This window comes from Onthophagus taurus, chromosome 7 (assembly GCF_036711975.1).
Source record: "Onthophagus taurus isolate NC chromosome 7, IU_Otau_3.0, whole genome shotgun sequence".
Taxonomy (NCBI): domain Eukaryota; kingdom Metazoa; phylum Arthropoda; class Insecta; order Coleoptera; family Scarabaeidae; genus Onthophagus; species Onthophagus taurus.
Window position 1 is genome coordinate 19,670,064 of NC_091972.1, and position 20,769 is coordinate 19,690,832.

At 35.3% G+C, this 20,769-nt stretch overlaps 1 protein-coding gene across 5 annotated transcripts in view; it reads right to left on the reverse strand.

The window, feature by feature from the left end:
• Nucleotides 1-4,221: 4,221 nt before the first annotated feature.
• The window catches only part of LOC111414605 (R3H domain containing protein encore), an 86,951-nt gene continuing 70,403 nt past the window's right edge, over nucleotides 4,222-20,769 (reverse strand). For all 5 annotated transcript variants that reach the window (XM_023045998.2, XM_023046000.2, XM_023045999.2 and 2 more), the window contains one exon: nucleotides 4,222-11,860. In XM_023045998.2, the coding sequence (XP_022901766.2) occupies nucleotides 11,839-11,860 (22 nt within the window). In that variant the 3' untranslated portion in view covers nucleotides 4,222-11,838. The remainder of the gene's footprint in view (nucleotides 11,861-20,769) is intronic.

Sequence of the window (20,769 nt, forward strand, 5' to 3'; positions counted from 1 at the left end):
AATATAACCAATAGAAAAGATTATTAGATCACTGGCAAACAAAAAAAAACATCATACATGCAAGTACGGCTAAATAGTACTACCCTGTTTGGGCGAATTTCTAAACATAAAAATTATGCTTTTTAGCACGATGCGAATAGGCCGGCAGTTAGCGCGAAATTAAACAACAAAAACTCAAGAACAGTATGGTCGTGGACTTTTTGTGTACTAGGGAGTGGAGAGGAGACTGGTGGCTATTTATGGATATATTTATATTTTTTTAGATATTCCTTGGATCCTTATTTTTTACATCTTTTTACAAAAAGGATCAAACACTGACCAACGGTCAATTACTGGCGTTTTACCCTAAGTAAGACTTCCAGGCAGTAAAGTTACTGGAGTCGTTTAAACAATCGTACGTACTTAATTATCAAATTTAGAGATTGGGCATTTCCATTTTCGCATTCACCATGGATAATACTTTCGATTGACTTATTTGATTCATTAATTTTTTGTGTTTTATTCAAAATTCTTAAATATTTCGAATCGGGCATTTTGACATATGCATTCACCCAGACGCAGGCTTTCGTTTGAGATATAAAACATTAAAATCCGTCAAACCGTTCTCTAATTTAGTTTAAATTAATTTTTTTATATTGGGAGCTAGACTTTCGGGCGTTCATACATGCATAAACAATGAGCCGAACACGGTGTCATTCCAAGGGCTGTACAAGGTTAACGGGAGAGAATTGAAATCGGGCATTGTGATTTCGATAGAAGAAACTACGACGAATCGAATGACGTAGAGATCTTGATCATCGGGTACATCGTTTACGAGTTATCACCACTTAAAAAGTGTCATTTTTGTGTTATTTTCGTGTACCTTCGCATTATTTTGGCGTTTTAGTCGAATTCGAGAGAGATTTCGAATCGGGCATTTCCACTTTCGTATTGGCCTAGAACTAACACAAGACATAGAACTCAAATCATTCGGGTTTAGACGTCTTGAGTGACGTGCGGCTAAACTCGAATGTTTCTAGTTTTAGGTCTAATGTTAGTTCTTGTTTTACACTAGCACTATCAGTGGAACTAATACAAGACCTAGAACTCAAATCGTTCAGGTTTAGCCGTCTTGAGAGACCTGTGGCTAAACCCGAACGTATCGAGTTCCAGGTCTAGTGTTAGTTCTAGTTTTACGCTAGCATTATCACTAGAACTAAAACAAGACCTCGAACTCAATCATTCGGGTTTAGCCGTCTTGAGAGACGTGCGGCTAAATCTGCATGTTTCTTGGTCTAGGTCTAGTGTTAGTTCTAGTTTTGCACTAGCATTGTCAGTAAAACTAACATAAGACCAAAACTAGAATCATTCGGATTTAGCCGATTTAGCAGAGGACTATATTGCGAAGTGTTGCAAGAAAATGAGGAAGATTGCACCACGCTTCGAATATTTAATGTGTCAACATTTTTGCGATTAAAATGCAATACCACCAGTTCGTAAAGATATCGTAAATCTTGCTGCATACTAGTAAATGATTTTACACGTTTTCTTTCATTTTCTATCTATTTTGTATATGTATAAACAATTTCTTACCTATATCGTAATTTGTGGTAAAGTGAAGCTCCTTGCCTTTTTTCTTCCGGTTAAAATATGTCCCAACGTTCTGGAATATTGGTCGTTTGATCCAGACAGTTTGAATTGATGTAGTCCTGTGCAGTGAAAGTGAGCACGAATAAGTGAAAATACTTTTTAGCCAATCAAACTCGTATCGAATATAAAACTTATATCATCTTTGCATATACTTTTCACCATGTTACTATCAAGTGAAGTGTCGAGATGCTACATTCTGTTGATCATCTTTGTAATCATATGGTAATCATTGTACATTAATTAATGGCTCTACAATTAATACCATATATTCCCAAAGTTTGGCGGGACATTGCCACATCTTGGCGGAAGGCGACCTCAGCTTAATCGAGAGAAATCATAGATCCAAGAAACCAAGTCGCGGTCGCTTGCAACATGGCAGTTGCTGTAGAGCCTCGGCCGCAAACGACCTCGACTTAAATATTTCCATAACAACTAGATGTAGTTACAGATTCTGGCTGAATTGAAGGCTGTACAATTAATACGCCACATTCCCAAAGTTTGGCTAGACATTGCAACCTTAGTCTTGCCTTAGTCGCAAGCGGCCTCTACCTCGTCAAAGAAATATAAGGAATCAAGACGAGGTCGGTTGTGAGGCGCTACATTGCGTTGACCATCTTTGTAACCACATGGTAACCATTGTACAGCCTCAACAGAAAGGGACCTCGGCTTAATTATTTCCACAACAACTAGGTGTACTTATAGATTATCAAGTCTTAGTTTAGCCGAAACTCTACAATTAATATCATACATTCCCAAAGTTTGGCTAGACATTGCAACGCCTCGGCTACGTTAAGGAGATCTAAGGAACCTCGGACCTCGGCTTAGGTCGCTTGCAAGCGAGGCGCTACATTGTGTTGAGCATCTTTGTAACCACACGGTAATTATTGTAAACTCTCGGCCGCAGGCGACCTCGGATCAATTAGGTTTAATTAGTTACACAAACCTTGGTGTAGTTACAGATTCTTCAATCTTAGTTTGGTCTAGGCTCTATTATCAATACCATATATTCCCAAAGTTTGGCAAGACATTGTAACTCCTCGGTTGAGTCAACAAAAAGTATAGATCACAAAATATATTTAATAAAATTTGTGCTTCTACTTCTTCCAGATTTTTGTTTCTTTTAATTGATAGTAACAGTAGTGATAAAGGGTTGGATATTATGTATGAGGTGGATGATCTTCCAATGCTGATAAGGAAACTGTTTTTTAGTTAATTTTTAGTTTAATAAAGAAATTTGTGGTGTAGAGTTTATTGTCATTATTTTTGCTGCTGGCTGAGGAGAGCGGCAGCATTCGACACCACGACCTATGAAATCTATTGTAACTTACGCCCTCCAAAGGTTTAGGGTCAATCTAGGTCCTTAATGAACCTTAGTATAGCTCCTAGGTCTTATTCCTTTATGGCAGTAGGTGACAGCCAAACCTTTTCGAAAATTTCGTATCTTAAGCACGCAATCACACAGAATAGGTTCAACAGTTTTTGAGTTGTCGTTGCAAAGTCGACAAATTTGATCCTCAGTTTGTCCAATGTTGAAGCGATGGTATTTTAGGGGCGTATGGCCGATCAGAAAAAATGAGAGCGACATTAGGTCCCCTTTGCTGAGGCATAAAACCTCTTTAGTTTTCTTTTACGGCGGAGTTATCATACTCTTCGCCTGTCTATGACCTGGAAGTTCTTTCCAGCGCAAGGCTATCTTTGAGGCCTCCGTTATGTTAATGATATGTTTTAAGTGGCCAATAAAAGGCGTGATCGCTGCTTCTTTGGCCAGCTTAGACGCCATTTCACTAACCACAATGTCATTGTGACCTAGAACCCATAGGGTAACTGTAATACCCCTGGCCTGAAAAAAAGATGTTTATCGATACTCTTTTCTGTCCCTTCTCAAGGTTTAAAACGGTGCATAAGGTTATGGCAATTACTTCAGCTTGAAAAATGCTTGTATCGGTGTACCAGGCCATGGCTCCTCTTTTCAGATGAGGCTCTCCCTTCGTCTATTCTTTCCTGCTTCTAATCATGACCTTATACTGCTGGTCCAAATTATATTCTACAGGTATATGATCCGTTTTATGTTGAATCAAGTGGTTTAGACATGGGTCCTTGAGGATTTATAGTTGTCCTATGAGGTTACCTTGCATCGGGTTAAGTGAAGAGAATGTCTTCAATGATGAGGCACTCCAAGCTGCTTCCTTTTGTATATACAAATGAGGTGGTATGAGACCGAATAGGGCTTCAAGAGCAGCTGCCGGACAAGATCTCATTGCACTCGTTATATTAAGACATGAAACCTGCTGGATTTATACCAACTGTTCTTGCGTAGTCTTGTGATTTGTTTTTGGCCACCAAACCAATGGACCTGTGAGCCATTCGTGGTTTAAGACCACAGTTCCTTCGGAGATTACAGCAGATTTACTGTCTAGTATTACCCCTAAGTATTGACCTCTGTTTTGAGGTTAATACCTCTATGTTGAATGGAAGGTGCTCTAAGTTGTAAATTCCTTCTCTGCATGAAATTTTATTATTTAAAGTATTTTGTTACTTACCTCTTCATTAACAAAACTAATTAGTGATAAAAAGATAGATAAAAGACATCAATATCTTTAATATTTTTTTATTAATTAACCGTCAGCTAGGCACAGATAGATCATTTAAAAAATAAAAAATGTAACGAAAAAATAAAATTTCACACATTTAAATTATTATTCACAGAGAGAAAATGTTAGAAAGAGAACGTGAGAGGTAGAAGGGTGGCAATGGGGAGTCGAAAACGTTTATTTTTTTCTTTAGATCCGCCGATCTTACAATATTTATGTGCTACTTCGGTCAACTAGCATTTAAACCGGAAATTGTCTCTCTAAAAAGATGAACATTCTTTCTTGTTTATCTCTTATTTATGGTTCTAAAATTGTACTGTTCTATATTGAGTAAGTACTTAAAATTATAAGTACTTGAATCAAGTATTTAAGTTTTTTAAGTACAAGTTGTATTCATCAGGGTTAACTTTTTTTTAAAAGTACATTTTTATTTTACGTGAAAATCTAAATAAAAAGAGAGCCTTTCTTTCGTATCTTAATTTAGTTAAAAAAATAAAACTGAATACGGCCCTGTTTTTAATTCATATTGAAATAGAGTTTTGACAAAATTTAGAAATTGTATAAAGATTTTATTCCTTTTTGAAAAACGCTGGATGGATTTTTTTCAACAATATATTGTTTTTATTTCGCAACAGCAAAATGTTTCTTTTTATTAAAAGGAAGGTTTTCATTTAATTTTTTTTATAAAGCGTGTTTATTTTAATAAAACTTAAAAATAATGTACTAATAAATTAAGTAATTGTCTTTTTTCCCAAACAATAAAAGGTATTATTATTTTAAAATATTTCTAAATTTATTTAATAATTCGTCTTCCCATACTAATTATACCTTTTATTATTATAATGATATGAAATGATTTTTTTTTGGTGATTCTAATTACATCAAAAATTACGTTGTGATCGAAAATGTTTGATTGAAAAATCTTCTTTAGTAACAAAGATTTATTTAAATTTTTATTCATTAATAAACCAAATAAGAATTAAATGACAAAAAGTCACAATCATGTTTCTTCTGCAAGAAACCTCAACATTAATAGAAAATTGTGGATTGAAAAAGGAAGATGATGCCAAAATACAAAGTGGAACTATATCTAAAAAGATTAAAACGAGGTATAATTATAACAAATGATGATTTGGAATATGTAAACCCAGAGGGGAGAAAAATATTGGAGTCCAAAAGTGTCAGACATCAAATAACAGTAGCATACTCGAATCAGCAAAATAAGAAGGCAGAGAGAGAAATAAGAACTTTGGTGGTCTCCATACATTTTAACTTACACTAAGTTTTGCACTATACATATACAGTGTGTTAATTAATTATCGTACTAGACGTCATCATTGCAGGTATGCAACCAATATCACAGCATTGGTATTGCAATACGCGACTTGCTCATTTGGTTGCATGCTTGCAGTGATGACGTCGGGTACGATAATTAATTAACACAGTGTATGTGTCAAATGTTATTGATGACGATGAAAGTAATGAAATATTGATAAATAAAGAGGTGAAGAAGAAATCTTCGTAATATTCTCAGATTGTCACCTCCACGAAGCCCTAAGAATGCTGGAACTCTGGAAACCTAAGCAACCATGCTAAAGATTTTCTTCTTCTCTAGCTCTACAGCCCGGGGTGGGCCATGGGCTGCCTCAAAATATCCTTCCAGTTTTCCCCGTCTCTCGCCCTTCTTCGGCATGCTTTTATTCCCATTAGTCTATTCAATATTGCCATTCTTGTGGGTTCATCTTCCTCCATTCTTATCACATGACCCACCCATCTCAAGCGATTGATTTTGATAAATTTAACCACGTCCATGTCGTTGTACGTATTATATAATTCGAAGTTATACCATGCTAGAGATGCAGCTGTCTGAAAGATTTTCCATATCGAAAAACCCACAAGATGACGTGAATCACAGTACAGGAAATCAAATAGATCACGTCTTAATAGATAAAATAACAGCTACTAGCATCTTAGATGTTAAAATACGCATAGGAGTATCTTGCAGCCTATACCACATGTTAGTCCAAGTCAAATTCTGGTGCAGAATCTCAATAAACAATACTAGGGATCGAAATTCTAAACGAATAAACTTTAACAATCCTACAAACGTCGAAAAGTTTTGAACAAGAAATGACACAGAAACTGATAACTATTGATACTAGGTCAATTGAGGAAAAGTGGAATAAGCAGCAACTGCAAGTACAGCTAACTGGTTTGACAGCTTCTGTAAATAGAATACAGAAACAAACTGCATAGAAAGTACATGGATAGAAGGACCAGGAAGAGAAAAATAGAATTTGAGGGTGCACGAAGAAAAGCAGATAAGACATGCAGGAAGAAAAAGAGAATTTCAATGAAAACTAAGAGTATGACTATCTGAAAAAACAAAGGATGCAGGAAAGAAGGCTAGGTAGAGAATAACATGCAGGGCATAAAGAATACTTGGAAACACAATTTCCAAACAAATCTAGATGCATTCCAAGATGCAGAAAGAAACGAAGAAATAGATCAAGACCAAATAGTAGCTCCAGAAATAGAAAAAACCATCCATGAACGAAATTGAAATTACTATCATTTCACTGAAAAACGACAAAGCTCCAAGAATAAACGAAAATCCTCGGAAATGTACATATTATATTGCTTCGCAGAAAACAGCTCCCTTGTCATTTATTTGTTGATTGTTAGCAGCACTGCGTGATTTATACAGCTGTTTGGCTTCACAACGGTTTGCAAACCATAGATTCTGATGAAATAAGGGGCCAACTGAACATGATGATTTTTACGAAGTGATATTTTAGATATCTGAGTAACTCAATAAACCCCTCTGCTCATTACACAGGACAACCTAACCTCAACGGAATGACAGAAGATGTTCCAGAAGATGAATAACCTATAGCAATCTACAGTGTGTTAATTAATTATCGTACCCGACGTCATCATTACAAGTATGCAACTAATATCACAATATTGGTATTGCAATACGCGATTTGCTTATTTGGTTGCATACTTGCAACGATGACGTCGGGTACGATAATTAATTAACACAGTGTATGTGTCAAATGTTATTGATGACGACGAAAGTAATGAAATATTGATAAATAAAGAAGTGAAGAAGAAATCTTCGTAATATTCTGATTGTCACCTCCACGAAGCCCCAAGAACGCTGGAAGTCTGGAAACCTAAGCAATCATATTAAAGAGCTTCTTCTTCTGTAGCTCTACAGCTCTGGCCTGCCTCAGAATATCCTTCCAGTCTTCCCCCTCTCTCGCCCTTCTTCGACATGCTTTTATTCCCATTAGTATCTTCTTCTGATTCCGACCGGTTTATTCAATACTGCCATTCTTGTGGGTTCATCTTCCTCCATTCTTATCACATGACCCACCCAACCACGTCCATGTCGTTGAATGCATTATATAATTCGAAGTTACGTGAATGATGACGTGAATCTCACGTCAGAAAATCAAATAGATCACGTCTTAATAGATAAAAGAACAGCTACTAACATCTTAGATGTTAAAATACGTAGAGGAGCACGTTGCGGCTCATACCACAAACAATACTAGACATGAAAATTCTAAACGAATAAACTTTAACAATCTTACAAACGTGGAAAAGTTTTGAAAAAAAATCACACAGAAACTGATAACTACTGATACTAGGTCAATTGAGGAATAGTGGAATAAGCAGCAACTGCAAGTACAGCTAACTGGTTTGACAGCTTCTGCAAATAGAATACAGAAACGAAGTAGAAAGTACATGGTAAGAAGGAACAGGAAGAGAAAAATAAAGAGGGCATAAAGAATACTTGGAAACACAATTTCCAAACACTTCTAGATGCATGCCAAGATGGAGAAAGAAACGAAGAAATAGATCAAGACCAAATAGTAGCTCCAGAAATAGAGATAGAAAAACCATCCATGAACGAAATTGAAATTGCTATCATTTCACTGAAAAACAACAAAGCTCCAAGAATAGACGAAAATCCTCGGATCTGTACAAAGGAGTTAGTGAACAACTGAATTGAGAATACCTAGCGACTGAAAGAAGAGCAAAATCTATCCAATCTACAAAAAGGATACAAGTACTCTTCTATGCACTGCATACAACATCATTAACCAACGTTTTCAACATTTTGCCGAAAAGATAATTGTCGAATAGTGGGCTTCAGACGTGGACACACAGTTCACCATGGAACATCCGGTTGCGAGCAGCTAACGATAAGTGGCTTTATAAATGTGGAAAATCGACTAGCCAGCTATGGGAGGAGGCATGTAGCAAATAGTCGTTCTTGAGTGGCAGAATGGTAGGAGAACAATCCATGCCGGACGAAACTGTCCTCCAATTATGGGTGGACAGATCTCGTAGGGAAATTGGCTCTGGTGCTTCGGTTTATTCCGTCGAACCAACAATAAAAGTTTCTAAACCGCTGGAAATTTGGCCTATCGTGCTCTAAGCGGAGCTGGTGGCCACTTCTCTGGCGGCTGAGGAAATTTCCAAGAAACTTACAAAAAAAATTATAATATATTCTGATTGCAGACAAGCCCTCCTCTCGCTCGGGCGGTATCCCTGTTCAGCCTCGTTGAGAGACTGCCATAACAATCTTTGTGAGGCAGCCGCTAACAATGAGATTACGACCTGCTGGACAAAGGGTAATTCGGGAAATAAGCTTCATGACATGGTGGACAAACTGGCAAAGCAAGCTGCAGGCGAACCTACGGGATCGCGAGAAGAACTTTAAAAAGAGGAAAAACGTAAGAAGTTTCTAACTTACTGGGACAGGACACCAGGATGTCGCCAAGCCAACGAGGCTCTGATGTATCCTGACCCTAAACGAACAGATTTATTTATGAGGCTGTTCAGGAAGAACCTACGTTTGGTCATAAGTCTAATCACTGGACGCTGGTATCTACAGAAGCACTTACTGAACATGAGAATAAGTGACACCGACATCTGCAGAGGATGCGGTGGGGTGGAGGAATCGGTGGAACACATTCTATGCGACTGCGAGGCCTTCCAAACATTAAGGTTATTCATTTTTGGAGATATCCAAATTCGCATGAACCAGGACAAATTCTAGCCTTTGCCTCCAAGGTAATATGGCTGGGAGGACCCTAATGCTGACCAACAGAAGGAAATAAATACAATCCGCGAATCCAGAATCCATGGAAATAAAGATGAAAAACTATTACTGAGGAATTTAAAATGACTGGTTTCAAAACTTTCAATTTGGGATTGAAATATGTTAGAAGAATGAACATTGGCAGAGATAATCTTATAACAACTAAAGCAATTCATGGGTGATGTATGCAAGCCGCATGACAATCGCACCTCCATAAGCCTCAAGAGGCGGTGAACCCTGGAAACATGAGCAACCCTGCTAGAGATGTGGTAGCCAATCCTTATGGAAAGCAGGGTCAGGACGAACGAAATCGAGGGAATGGTCCTTGGAAAAGGGAGTTGGGCGAGAGGCTAACTACCTCTCCCCGAAAAAAAAAAAGCAATTGGGTATGAATGTTCAAAAAGCCTGGGAAACCAGCCTGATCAAAAGAAGATGATTGCGCAAGAAAAAGAAAATGAGTTGAGAATTACGACATGGAATGTCAGATCCATGTCGTAATCACTTATGGCGCAGGTGCGATATACCTAGAACCTCTTTAGACAGATATAAATCGTTAGACTAAGCATTCTTGGATAGAATCATTCAACATTCTGCACATTAAGTCTAAGAGAAAAATTCTTCAACTATAGCATCCTATGTGTCTACGTCTCAACTGAGGAAAATAAGTAGACATTAAAGATATGTTCTACGAAGAGCTCAAAACGGCCTACAGAAAATGTTCTGGGAACAACGACAAGATGATCTTAATAACCAAATTAGAAAAGAGTCTCAATTTCAAGAAACAATTGGTAAATATAGTCTGCACGAAGAGTCTAAGGATAACGGGATAGATTGATAAATTTAGCAGCATCCTTTAATGTGATGCGAGACACCAATCATTTCTGTAAAGTATAATAAGAGCCAGAATCTCGAATGTCAAAAAAAAAAAGAAGCTGAAAACTTGACAAACTGAACATACAGAAAATTAAAGAACCAAACAGAAACATACTTTATTAAGAAAATATAACAAGGAAGCTTTAAACTGAGTTGAGGAATAGTTTAGAAGAGTTCTATTAGAAACGGCAGAAAAGTCCTTTGGGAGAGAGGAACTAAAGAAAGCTGTAACAGAAAGGTTTGCAAACACTTCCAAACAATAACTGAATGGAAAAATGAAGCCTAAAGGAAAATGCAACAATGCAGAACCAGAAAAACAGAGGAATATAAGTATAAAGACAAGATACCTGGACCAGATAGAGGATGACACTTGTAACAGATCGGAATGGTGGCAGATGCTGAAACAGGCCATGACCCACAGAGAGTTGTCGGGCCATTGATGATGATGACAAATACGAAAATTTACTGGATACTCTATATTATTTAAAATATTAAGAATTCTCATCTAATCAAAAACTGATTATATTCACTGCGTTGGAATAAATTTTTTGCAATCATTCATTTTCGATCCCTCTGTATTAAAATGAAATGTTTCTAACAAAATTTTTCTAAACACACTTTCGATTGTCTCTTAATTTTTTTTAACATTAAAATTGTTTTTTTTTAATTTAACATGAACTATTATTCAAAGGTACACAAAACATAGGATTTCTCAAAGAATGGTTCAAATTAGATCGATTTTTTCTTTGATAGGAAAACAACATCTATAACATTCAAATATTCAAACTATTACACTTATAACAACAACAATGACAACTCAAAAATATGACAATTAAATTATTGTTGTATTTTCAAATATTGTTATTGGAATGATTAGATTTTTTTTAATTGGGAAAATTAACACATGTATTGTTCGATTAATAACTTTGTTGTATAATAAGTTAATTGTCATATTAATTTATTAAAAATTTTGTGCGAATTTGTGTTGCGATTTTTTTTTAATTAAGATGTTTTTAGATCTATTAAAAGATCATTTTATGGTTTCATGTTGAGCAAAAAAATTCTACCAGGTTTTGAAATGTTCTTTTCCTCTTTCACTTACAAGTTATAAACGCAATTAATTAACAGTGTATGTACCTGCAGTCGATCTTTTACAAAAAAATATATCTTCATAGACTATATATACCATATACATATATCTCAAATTAAGAAAAAAAATAATTGAAAAAAAAAATCTTTTTTTAATACTTTTTCATTTTTTTTTATAAATAATTCACATTATTAGTAGAATAATCACATTTTTAGAAATGACTAATAAAAAAAACTTAAAAATCATAAAAAGGAAACACAAAAAAAATAAACTACTTTTTCCATCACTACAAAATGTAACAAAAACGAGTACATTTCAAAATATTCATCAGTGTTGTGGATTATTTGGTAACGATCCTTTTTCGTTTTTATTAATTTTTATTTATTTTCTTTTAAGTATTAAACACCCGTTATAATCTTATTTTAAATTTAAACAGATCCATCAATAATAAATAAAACATATTCTAAAAAATAATTGAGAAATTATTATTTCCTTTGTAATTTTAAATAATCGGTGTCCTAAATTGTTTATCCAAGTTAGGGAGACGCAAGCGGCCTTCTAAAACAACACAACATAATTAATTAACACTGTCTTAATTGTTTTAGATTATTATGTTTCAGTATTACATCTTTATGGATTTTAAACAATTTCTTTATGAAAGTTTAATTCTGATCGTATTTTTTTTTTAAATTAATACAGCAAAACCTCGATATAACGAATTAATACTAAGAAAGAAGTGTTCGTTATAACCAAAAGTCCGTTATATGAATAATTTTAATACACACAAAGTCGGAGAACTATAGAGGAGATAATGCAAAAAGAGCCGTTGTTGCTGAAAAGGTTATTCATGAAAGACGAGAGAAGAAGGTCTACAATGATTTAAAAACGACTGCAGAACGACTTAAAGACAAACAAATCCTTTTTTTATATTTACCAGGTGTAGTTACAAAAGGTGCTAATGAAGCCACTACATTCATAATGGAGTATATATAGAAAAGTATGTTTCTTTTGATGTAAAAGACATCTGATTGTTTTCTGATAATTGTCCAGAGCACAACAAGAATCACTGTATAATAAAATCATGCATGGCCTTAACTGAAATTGAAAACTTGCGAGGACATTCTTTTTTGCCCTGTGACAAAGATTTTGGAGTGATTAAGAGAAACTTACGAAAACTTGACCGAGTTTATGATGTCCATATATTCACTGAACTTATTATAATTTCTAGTGTTAAAAACGCTTTTACTGTAAAAGAAGTTGCAACGAAAGATAGATATTATAGATTATAAAAACTGGTGGCCAAAATACTACAAGGCTTCATGTGCTTCTGATGAAACTGAAAAACATTCTAGAAATGAAAGAATTCCATTTTCAGTGTCAACATTTCACAACTTTGTTCATCAAGGTCAGTGAATATATTAATTGATTCATTTGGAACACAATTAAGCTGACTCATCCCAAAAGAGCGAAGAATATCCAGATACAATTGCCAAAACAAAAAGCTTACAATTATCACTTACCAATCTTAGAAACAAAACTTAAAAATATCAAAACAGTGCTTCAATGGGTATAAGACGATTATAAACAATTTTACGAAGACATTCTTGAAAATACCAAGGTGAAGGACCAAAACTAAATAACTATGTGTTATGTTAATGCAAACTTTTGTTCTTTCGTGTGAAATAAAATTTTGAATTCATAAATGTACTTATTTATTTGAAAAACAACTTAAGTCCATTTTTTTGACAAAGAATTTTGAGTTTATTAAAACAAATGGACGATCGTTATTTTGCTTGTATATTACTTAAAGTACAAACCTAGGTTTGTAAAGTATTAAAGTTTTTTAAAAAGTAACAGTTTTCATATGAAATGTTATTTTGGTTTCCTGAAAAGTTATAAAAAGTGACTTAAGTTGTTTCAGTAATAAGCGATTGATTTTAGACTTAAGAGCAAAAAATAGACGTGCTTGGACCACTTTTTTGGCAAAATAGATATGGAGAGGCAATTGAATGGTCCCAAAAATGGGTCAGCCCGCTTGTAGAATGAAGGAAAAACACCCAATATCAATAAGGCATTAAATAAAATGGTTAAAGGAAGGGACAGAGAGTGTGAACATTCTTAGATTAAAATTGATGGAACATCATCAGATACTGTCGGTAACCTTGATCAGAGCCTCTTCAACCTCAATCCTGTCAAATTGCATCCGACTAGTGATGGAACGGGTAGTGATTTTGCGAAAAGGTTTCTGGTGCATTTCTGAAGTGATACTCGCTATTGCCACATTATTGCGATATTTAAATAAAAATGAAATTAATAAGAAAGCTAATATATGTCAACTTATTTGAATCCAAGATACAAAATGAACTTTTTTTATGCTGATTTAACTAACAAAGCAACTTTAATTAATAATTGGCGATATTTTCACAAGGATCCTTCAAGAAATGAATTTTATAGCGAATTTTGAAAATTATCGATGAAAATTGGAACCTCTAAAATTTTATCAACTTCAAATATTGCTTTCTCAAAAACTAAAAGTTATTTTTCAAATCGTGTTTGTTCATTGGAAAGAGGACACTGTTATTAACACTTTAGGAAATTTTCACACTCATGTTCCAAAAAATCGATTTTATACGAATTATTAAAACTTAATCGGCGAAAATTGCAAAATTCGAAAAAATTGTGGTACATTTCAAAAATTTATTTTTCAAAAACTAAAAGGGATTTTTCAAAACGGCTTGTTACATTAAAAAGAGGATATTTTAATTAATAACTGGTGATATTTCCACAAGGATCGTTGAAGAAATTAATTTTATAGCGAATTTTGAAAATTATCGGTGAAAATTGCAACATCGAAAATTTTATCAAAACTTCAAATATTTTTTTCTCAAAAACTAAAAGCTATTTTTCAAAACGGGTTGATTCATTGGAAAGAAGACACTTTTATTAACACTTTGGGGAATTTTCATACTCATATTCCAAGAACTGGATTTTATACGAATTTTTAAAACTTAATCGGCGAAAATTGCAAAATTCGAAAAAATTGTCGATTATTTGAAAAATTTATTTCTCAAGAACTAAAAGTGATTTTGCAAAACGGCTTGTTGCATTAAAAAGAGGATACTTTAATCAATAATTGGTGATATTTCCACAAGGATCCTTCAAGAAATGAATTTTATAGCGAATTTTGAAAGTTATTGATGAAAATTGCAAAATTGAAAATTTTATCAAAACTTCAAATATCGTTTTCTCAAAAACTAAAAGTTATTTTTCAAAACGGGTTGGTTCATTGGAAAGAAGACACTTTTATTAACATTTTGAAAATTTTTCATACTCATATTCCAAGAACTGGATTTTATACGAATTTTTAAAACTTAATCGGCGAAAATAGCAAAATTCGAAAAAATTGTCGATTATTTCAAAAATTTATTTCTCAAGAACTAAAAGTGATTTTTCAAAACGGCTTGTTGCATTAACAAGAGATAATTAATAATCGAAAGTGATAACAGCGACAGTTCTGTTAGTAATGAATGTGATGATGAATTACAAGCGAAGACAACAAAACTGGACGAAACTGCAACAAGAGATTTTATATATCTGTATTCAATAAAAAAAGTCCTATTGGGGTAAAACTTGATTATTATCTGCAGTGTCCAATACCTAAAAGAACTCAGCTTGCAATTGTTTCGTTGGTTATTGTTTTTTTTTTGTGCCTAACGGTTGCTATTTTAGCTGCTTCTTCTCCTTTTCTTTCTTTTGTATTCATCTTTCTCTTTCCTCTTTTCATGGATACTAACTGTTCCTCCGGTTCCTTTTCCTCTACATCTTTTTCCTACAATACATCAGGTAACACCTGAATTTCAGAGACTCTTTCCAGGATGCCGAGGCGGGCGACGATCTCTCAACTTCCTATACGGGCGCAACTCCAACGATATGCCACATCAATGCGCTAAGTCTCAATGCTCATTTCGATGACTTTGTTGTTACATTTCAATCACGTATCTTTGATATAATCATGATTAGCGAAACGTGGCTTCGGCCCACTCTTCCCGCAGCTTTATTTTCCTTTCCAAATTATCATCTTATTAGAAACGATCGAGTGGATTCGCAGGGTGGGGTATGGCCTTATATATTCGTGACCATTTCAATACTAATATTATTGCACGATCCGATGGCTCACTGCAAAATGCTGAATACTTGCTAATTGAAATTAAGATCAATGGTTGTCGCATGCTTTTGAGCACGTTTTACTGTCCACCAAATATAAATTACTTCGATCAGTTGGAGGATGTACTTGAGAGACACACCTGTAATTACGATAGCGCTGCGAAAGACTTCACTTTATTACCTCCTCCCTAAATCTATTGATTCTGTCTACTCCACCTACTTATCACCAGCGTCGGATTCCCTTTTGGACCTTATTGTGACATCTTGCCCAGGCAGGATACTTTCTTATGATCAATTACCAGCTCCGCAATTTTCTAATCACGACCTGATTTACTGCGCGATTCAGGTCGGACGTCAATGGTACTCAAGTCGCACCATATCTACTCGTAACTACGCCCAAATCAATTACGAAATCTTGGTATCTGATGTATCGATTTTTTTAATATAGAATTGAAGAACTTATACGATCGTCATGCACCCTCAAAATTTCGTAAAACAAAGCGTTTGCCTTCTCCGTGACTCAATAACGAGATCAAAGATCTTATGCGTAAGCGCAACGTGGCTAAGGTCCGTCTTCGCCGAAACGCTTCCAATATTAATAGAGAAAACTACCGCGTTCTACGGAACCTCTGTAACCACCGATGCAGAAATGCCAAAAAAAGTTACATTTATCAGAAGTTATCTTACACAACACCAAAAACGTTTTGGAAGACCATGCGTTCTCTTGGCGTAACTGAAACTCCTTCCTCCCATAGCTTTAATTGTAATTCTTTAGGTGCATATTTTGCTAATTCGCCCATTACTCTCGACGAATCAATCAAGAAATCAACATTGCTCACTATCAGTGGTTCTGCTCTCGTCAATTCTCGGTTTTCCTTCACCTTGTTAGATGAGTCTCACGTTCGGGACGCTCACGCTGACAATGTTAGTGTTAGGCAACTCCTTCCCATCTTGGACATAATTACTCCACCATTGCTTCATATCTTTAATTTCTCTATAGAGTCTTCAACCTTTCCTGCAATTTGGAAACAGGCCTGCGTTGTTCCCATTCCTAAGATTAAGTGCCCTACTCGCATAAGTGATTTTCGGCCAATATCGATCCTTTCCGTATTATTTAAGGCACTTGAACGGTTGATGTACAATCAAGTGCAGGATTACCTTCATGAGCATAAACTAATTACAGACTATCAATCTGGTTTCCGACCAGGCCACAGTACCACATCGGCATTCATCAAGGTTATTGATGCTATTAAGCGTAACTGTGACGATCGACGAATAACCTTGTTAGTTTTGCTGGACTTTGAAACTGGTGTCGTCTCTGTCTGCTATGGGCTTTGCCCCTGAGTGCGTTACTTGGTTTAGGTCATACCTTTCTCAACGTTCCTTTTGCGTGCGTGACACTGCATCTTCTTCTTCCGAGTTTCAAAGTCATAGTTGTGTGCCTCAGGGAACTGTATTCTCTTTTAAATTGTTATAAACAGTATTACCAAATTTATTTCATGCAACTATCACTTATATGCGGATGATCTTCAAATCTATACGTCAACAACTGTAAATGAGCTCCCAGTATCCATGTCGCGGCTTAATGACGGTCTGTCCAGGATATTTCACTGGTCTAAATGTTTTGGCCTAAGTTTGAATATTGCCAAGACTGTCTTGGTGGTGTCAAATTCAGTCTGTCTATAGGAAGGTCTATTTTTGTTTTCATTCCTTGAGTAAACTTGGTTGTTTACTGTCCGTCGTAATCTTTGTTACTCATAAATACTGCCCCACATAGATTATGCTGATGCGGTGTATCCCGACCTAGCAATTGCCTTCCGAAACAAATTGGAAAGATTGCAGAACAATTGCCTACGCTTTATTTTTGACCTGGGTAAATATGACCATGTGACGCAATATCGTGATCACCTTCGAATGTTGACTGTCGAAAAGCGCAGGTCCCATTCCGGAAAACTATCGGATCATACTAACATATTTGTAGCAGAATTGTTTGCTGTATGGTGGGCAATGGACTATGTAAAGACAAACAGGGTGTCACCAGTGGTGATATTCACGGATTCGTTGAGTGTGATCCGTGCATTGAAGGTGGCCATGGGAAGAAAGACGAAGGTACATTATCTGGTGAACAAAGTTAAAGAACTTAGCTGGCAGTGTACTGTAGAAGAACTGAAGATTGAATTGGCTTGGATTCCTGGCCATGTGGGAATTGTTGGGAATGAGAAGGCGGATGGTCTGGCAGCGGGTGACACTGGTCCATGGTATCAGATACGCAAGGACGTTGGTGACATTGTCTACGAACTGATGTATTGGATTTATGGCAGCGGGATTGGGATGATAGTAGCAGATTCAGGGGCAGGGCCTTGTGGTTGATTAAGAGGGATGTCAGAGAAGGGGCATGGTATAAGATATTACGGTCAGAATCTAAACACATGATATCTACAATTAATCGCATGAGAGTGGGACATGGCATGTTTCCTGCACATCTGTACAGGATTGGCATGGCAGATTCTCCAAACTGTAATTGTGGAGAATTTTGTGATCTTAACCACATTATTTTGGCATGTGAAATATATGAGTTAGATAGAAGTAGAATGTTTGTTAAGCTGAGAAGGGAGGGCATTTTTCCTCCATATAATGTTAATTTGCTTTTGGCAACCAATAACGCTAGAGTTTTGAGAATGCTTTTTTATTTTTTGTGCAAGATAGGAATTTTTGTTTGATTTTATTTTAATGCATGTATGACTGTTCGGTGGATGTTCATCCTTTTGAGGGGTTGACCCGGGGATGTACATCTGACGCCGTTCAGTGGGCTATAGGCATGTAGGTGCTTAAGCAAGTAAAAGTGGTTTGGTGGGTTAAGGTAGTAAGCAAGGATCATTCCCCCCTTCCGGTAGTTCTGTTTATTTAAGTTGTCTTTGATGTTCGGAACTTTATCTCCCCACAGGGCTACCTAATTTGAAGATAAACTGATACAACAACAAAAAAAATTGTGACTGGTGGTAAAAGGGCTATATAAGCCCAGACACCAAGGGGATACCCCTGGTTTTAAGAAGAAGAAGAAGAAGAAAAGCGCAGATCCTTCCGTATACTAAGATATTTTCTTCTCAGACCCCAGTATACTTGTACATGAAGTTTCAATTCATGTCATCTCATGGTCTGCCTACTAGAGCACAGTCTGATAGGTTACTCATATTTCCCGTTCATCGCACACAGAGATATCATGGATCTTTCAGGCTATAAAGCTTTGGAATAGTTTACCTATGGAAATACGCAACACTCGTAGTTTCCTAACGTTTAAGGTCAGCTTAAGGGACTATCTATTATCACTACAAGTATCTGCATCTAACTCTTAATGTCATCTGCTTCTCTTCTCTTTTCCTTTTCTCTTTTCTTTTCTCCTCCTCTCTATCAACTGTACTTGTTGTGTTTCTCTTTTTTTTCCTCTTTGCTCTTTTTCTTCTTTTTGCTTAATAAAGTCATATTGATTTTTTTTACATACATTGCTGGTTGGGCCTTTTGGAAGACATCGCCTTTGGCGATAAACTGACTTTTTGTCAACATACACTATTAATTAATTCATTTATGTATACATATACAGTGTGTCCCCGGATAGGTGAAACGACTCTTATAAAAGGTAAAATTTGTTCGATATTAATTGTAATTTTTTGGGGTTTAGCCCTGCTTGATGAAAGACTAATTTTGAACATATTTTCAATTTTAAAAAAACGAGTGTGTCTTGACAGTGAAAGAAAATCTTTTTTTGTGGCAGGTAAAGTACCTTTTCTGTTTACAGTACGTGAAAGTGTTACTAAGAAGTTTTGTTCAGAATGAAAAACTATGGCCATATGCAAATTTTCAGAATGATCGGCCTACTTTGATAAAAATCCATATCAAACAATTTTATTTCTAACAAAGACTGCCATGGAAAAACAAAATTGCTTTCCTATCTTTGATTATATATAATATGGATTGAGCTAACTGAATATATCTACTAACAAAAATGTTGCTCAAGGTGAATAGACGCAGTAACAAAGATAGATATATTATATGTCAGTACGCCTCTATATCTATCTCACTTCTATCAGTACACCCATTATATGGCAGTACGGTTCTATGTCTATCTCGGTTCGATCACCTTGCGCAAGCTATCTCTCTCGTTGGCTCAATCCATATTATATATAATCAAAGTTTCCTATCAATGTTAATCTGCCAAACTGTAAATTAGTAAACTTAAAGTGTTTTTTAAATACAATGTTAACATTAGAGGAAAAAGTTTACGTGATTCAATGTTATGAAACCGGGGAAAAACCGATAAATATGGCTATTGCTTTATTTAGCGGAAAATTTTCAAATACTGGAATTAAAAGAAGTACTTGTTGGCGTTTAATCAAAAGATTTCTTACAGCAGGAAGTATTCACTCTAAAGAAAAATTATGATGAAACTGATTAACTGTTAATTATGATTAACTGTTTTCTTTTGTGAGCGAACACACAATTAATTTTTTGTAAACATTTTAAGAACGGTTTGTTTATTTCTCCCAAACAATCTGAATCTCAAAACAAAAAATCTTAATAAAGTATCTAATCTTATAAAGTAGGCCGATGATTCCGAAAATTTGCATATGGCCATAACTTTTTATTCTGAATAAAATTTCTTAGTAACATTTTACCATACTGTACACAGAAAAGGTACTTTACCTGACACACAAGAAGTATTCCCTTCAGTGTCAACACTCACATAAACTTTTAAAACTTGAAAATATGTTTAAAATTAGTCTTTAACTAAGCAGGGCTGAACCCCAAAAGATGACAATTAATATCGAAAAAAAATTACATTTTATAAGAGTCGTTTCACCTATCTAGGGACACACTGTATATTATTTTTCTCCTGGATTGGAGAAGGATCAACAAACCGAAGAAAATAAACCTGCGAATAATGAACATACTCCGACACCGTCACAGACAACAATTTAACTCCATGAGAAAAGGAATGACATCCGCATACATTTTTGACTTAGCAAAAGCCCAAAATATGTTAGGGTAAGATTAAATATTGCTTTCAACTCTTCTAACATAATCCATATAATTATGATGGATGAGATACTTTGGACGGCTCCTTAGAATGAAAAAAGTGAGGTAGTCAAGTCGGTTACCAAAATGTTTCCATTTACAGTGGGTCTTCCTTATCGCCACAAATTATAATGCGATCATTAGGTTTACTTTCAATAATTAAGGTAAATTAATGTAAAAAATTCTTTAGGGAAGTAATGTCATAAACGCAACATGAATCATCGTGAATCCAG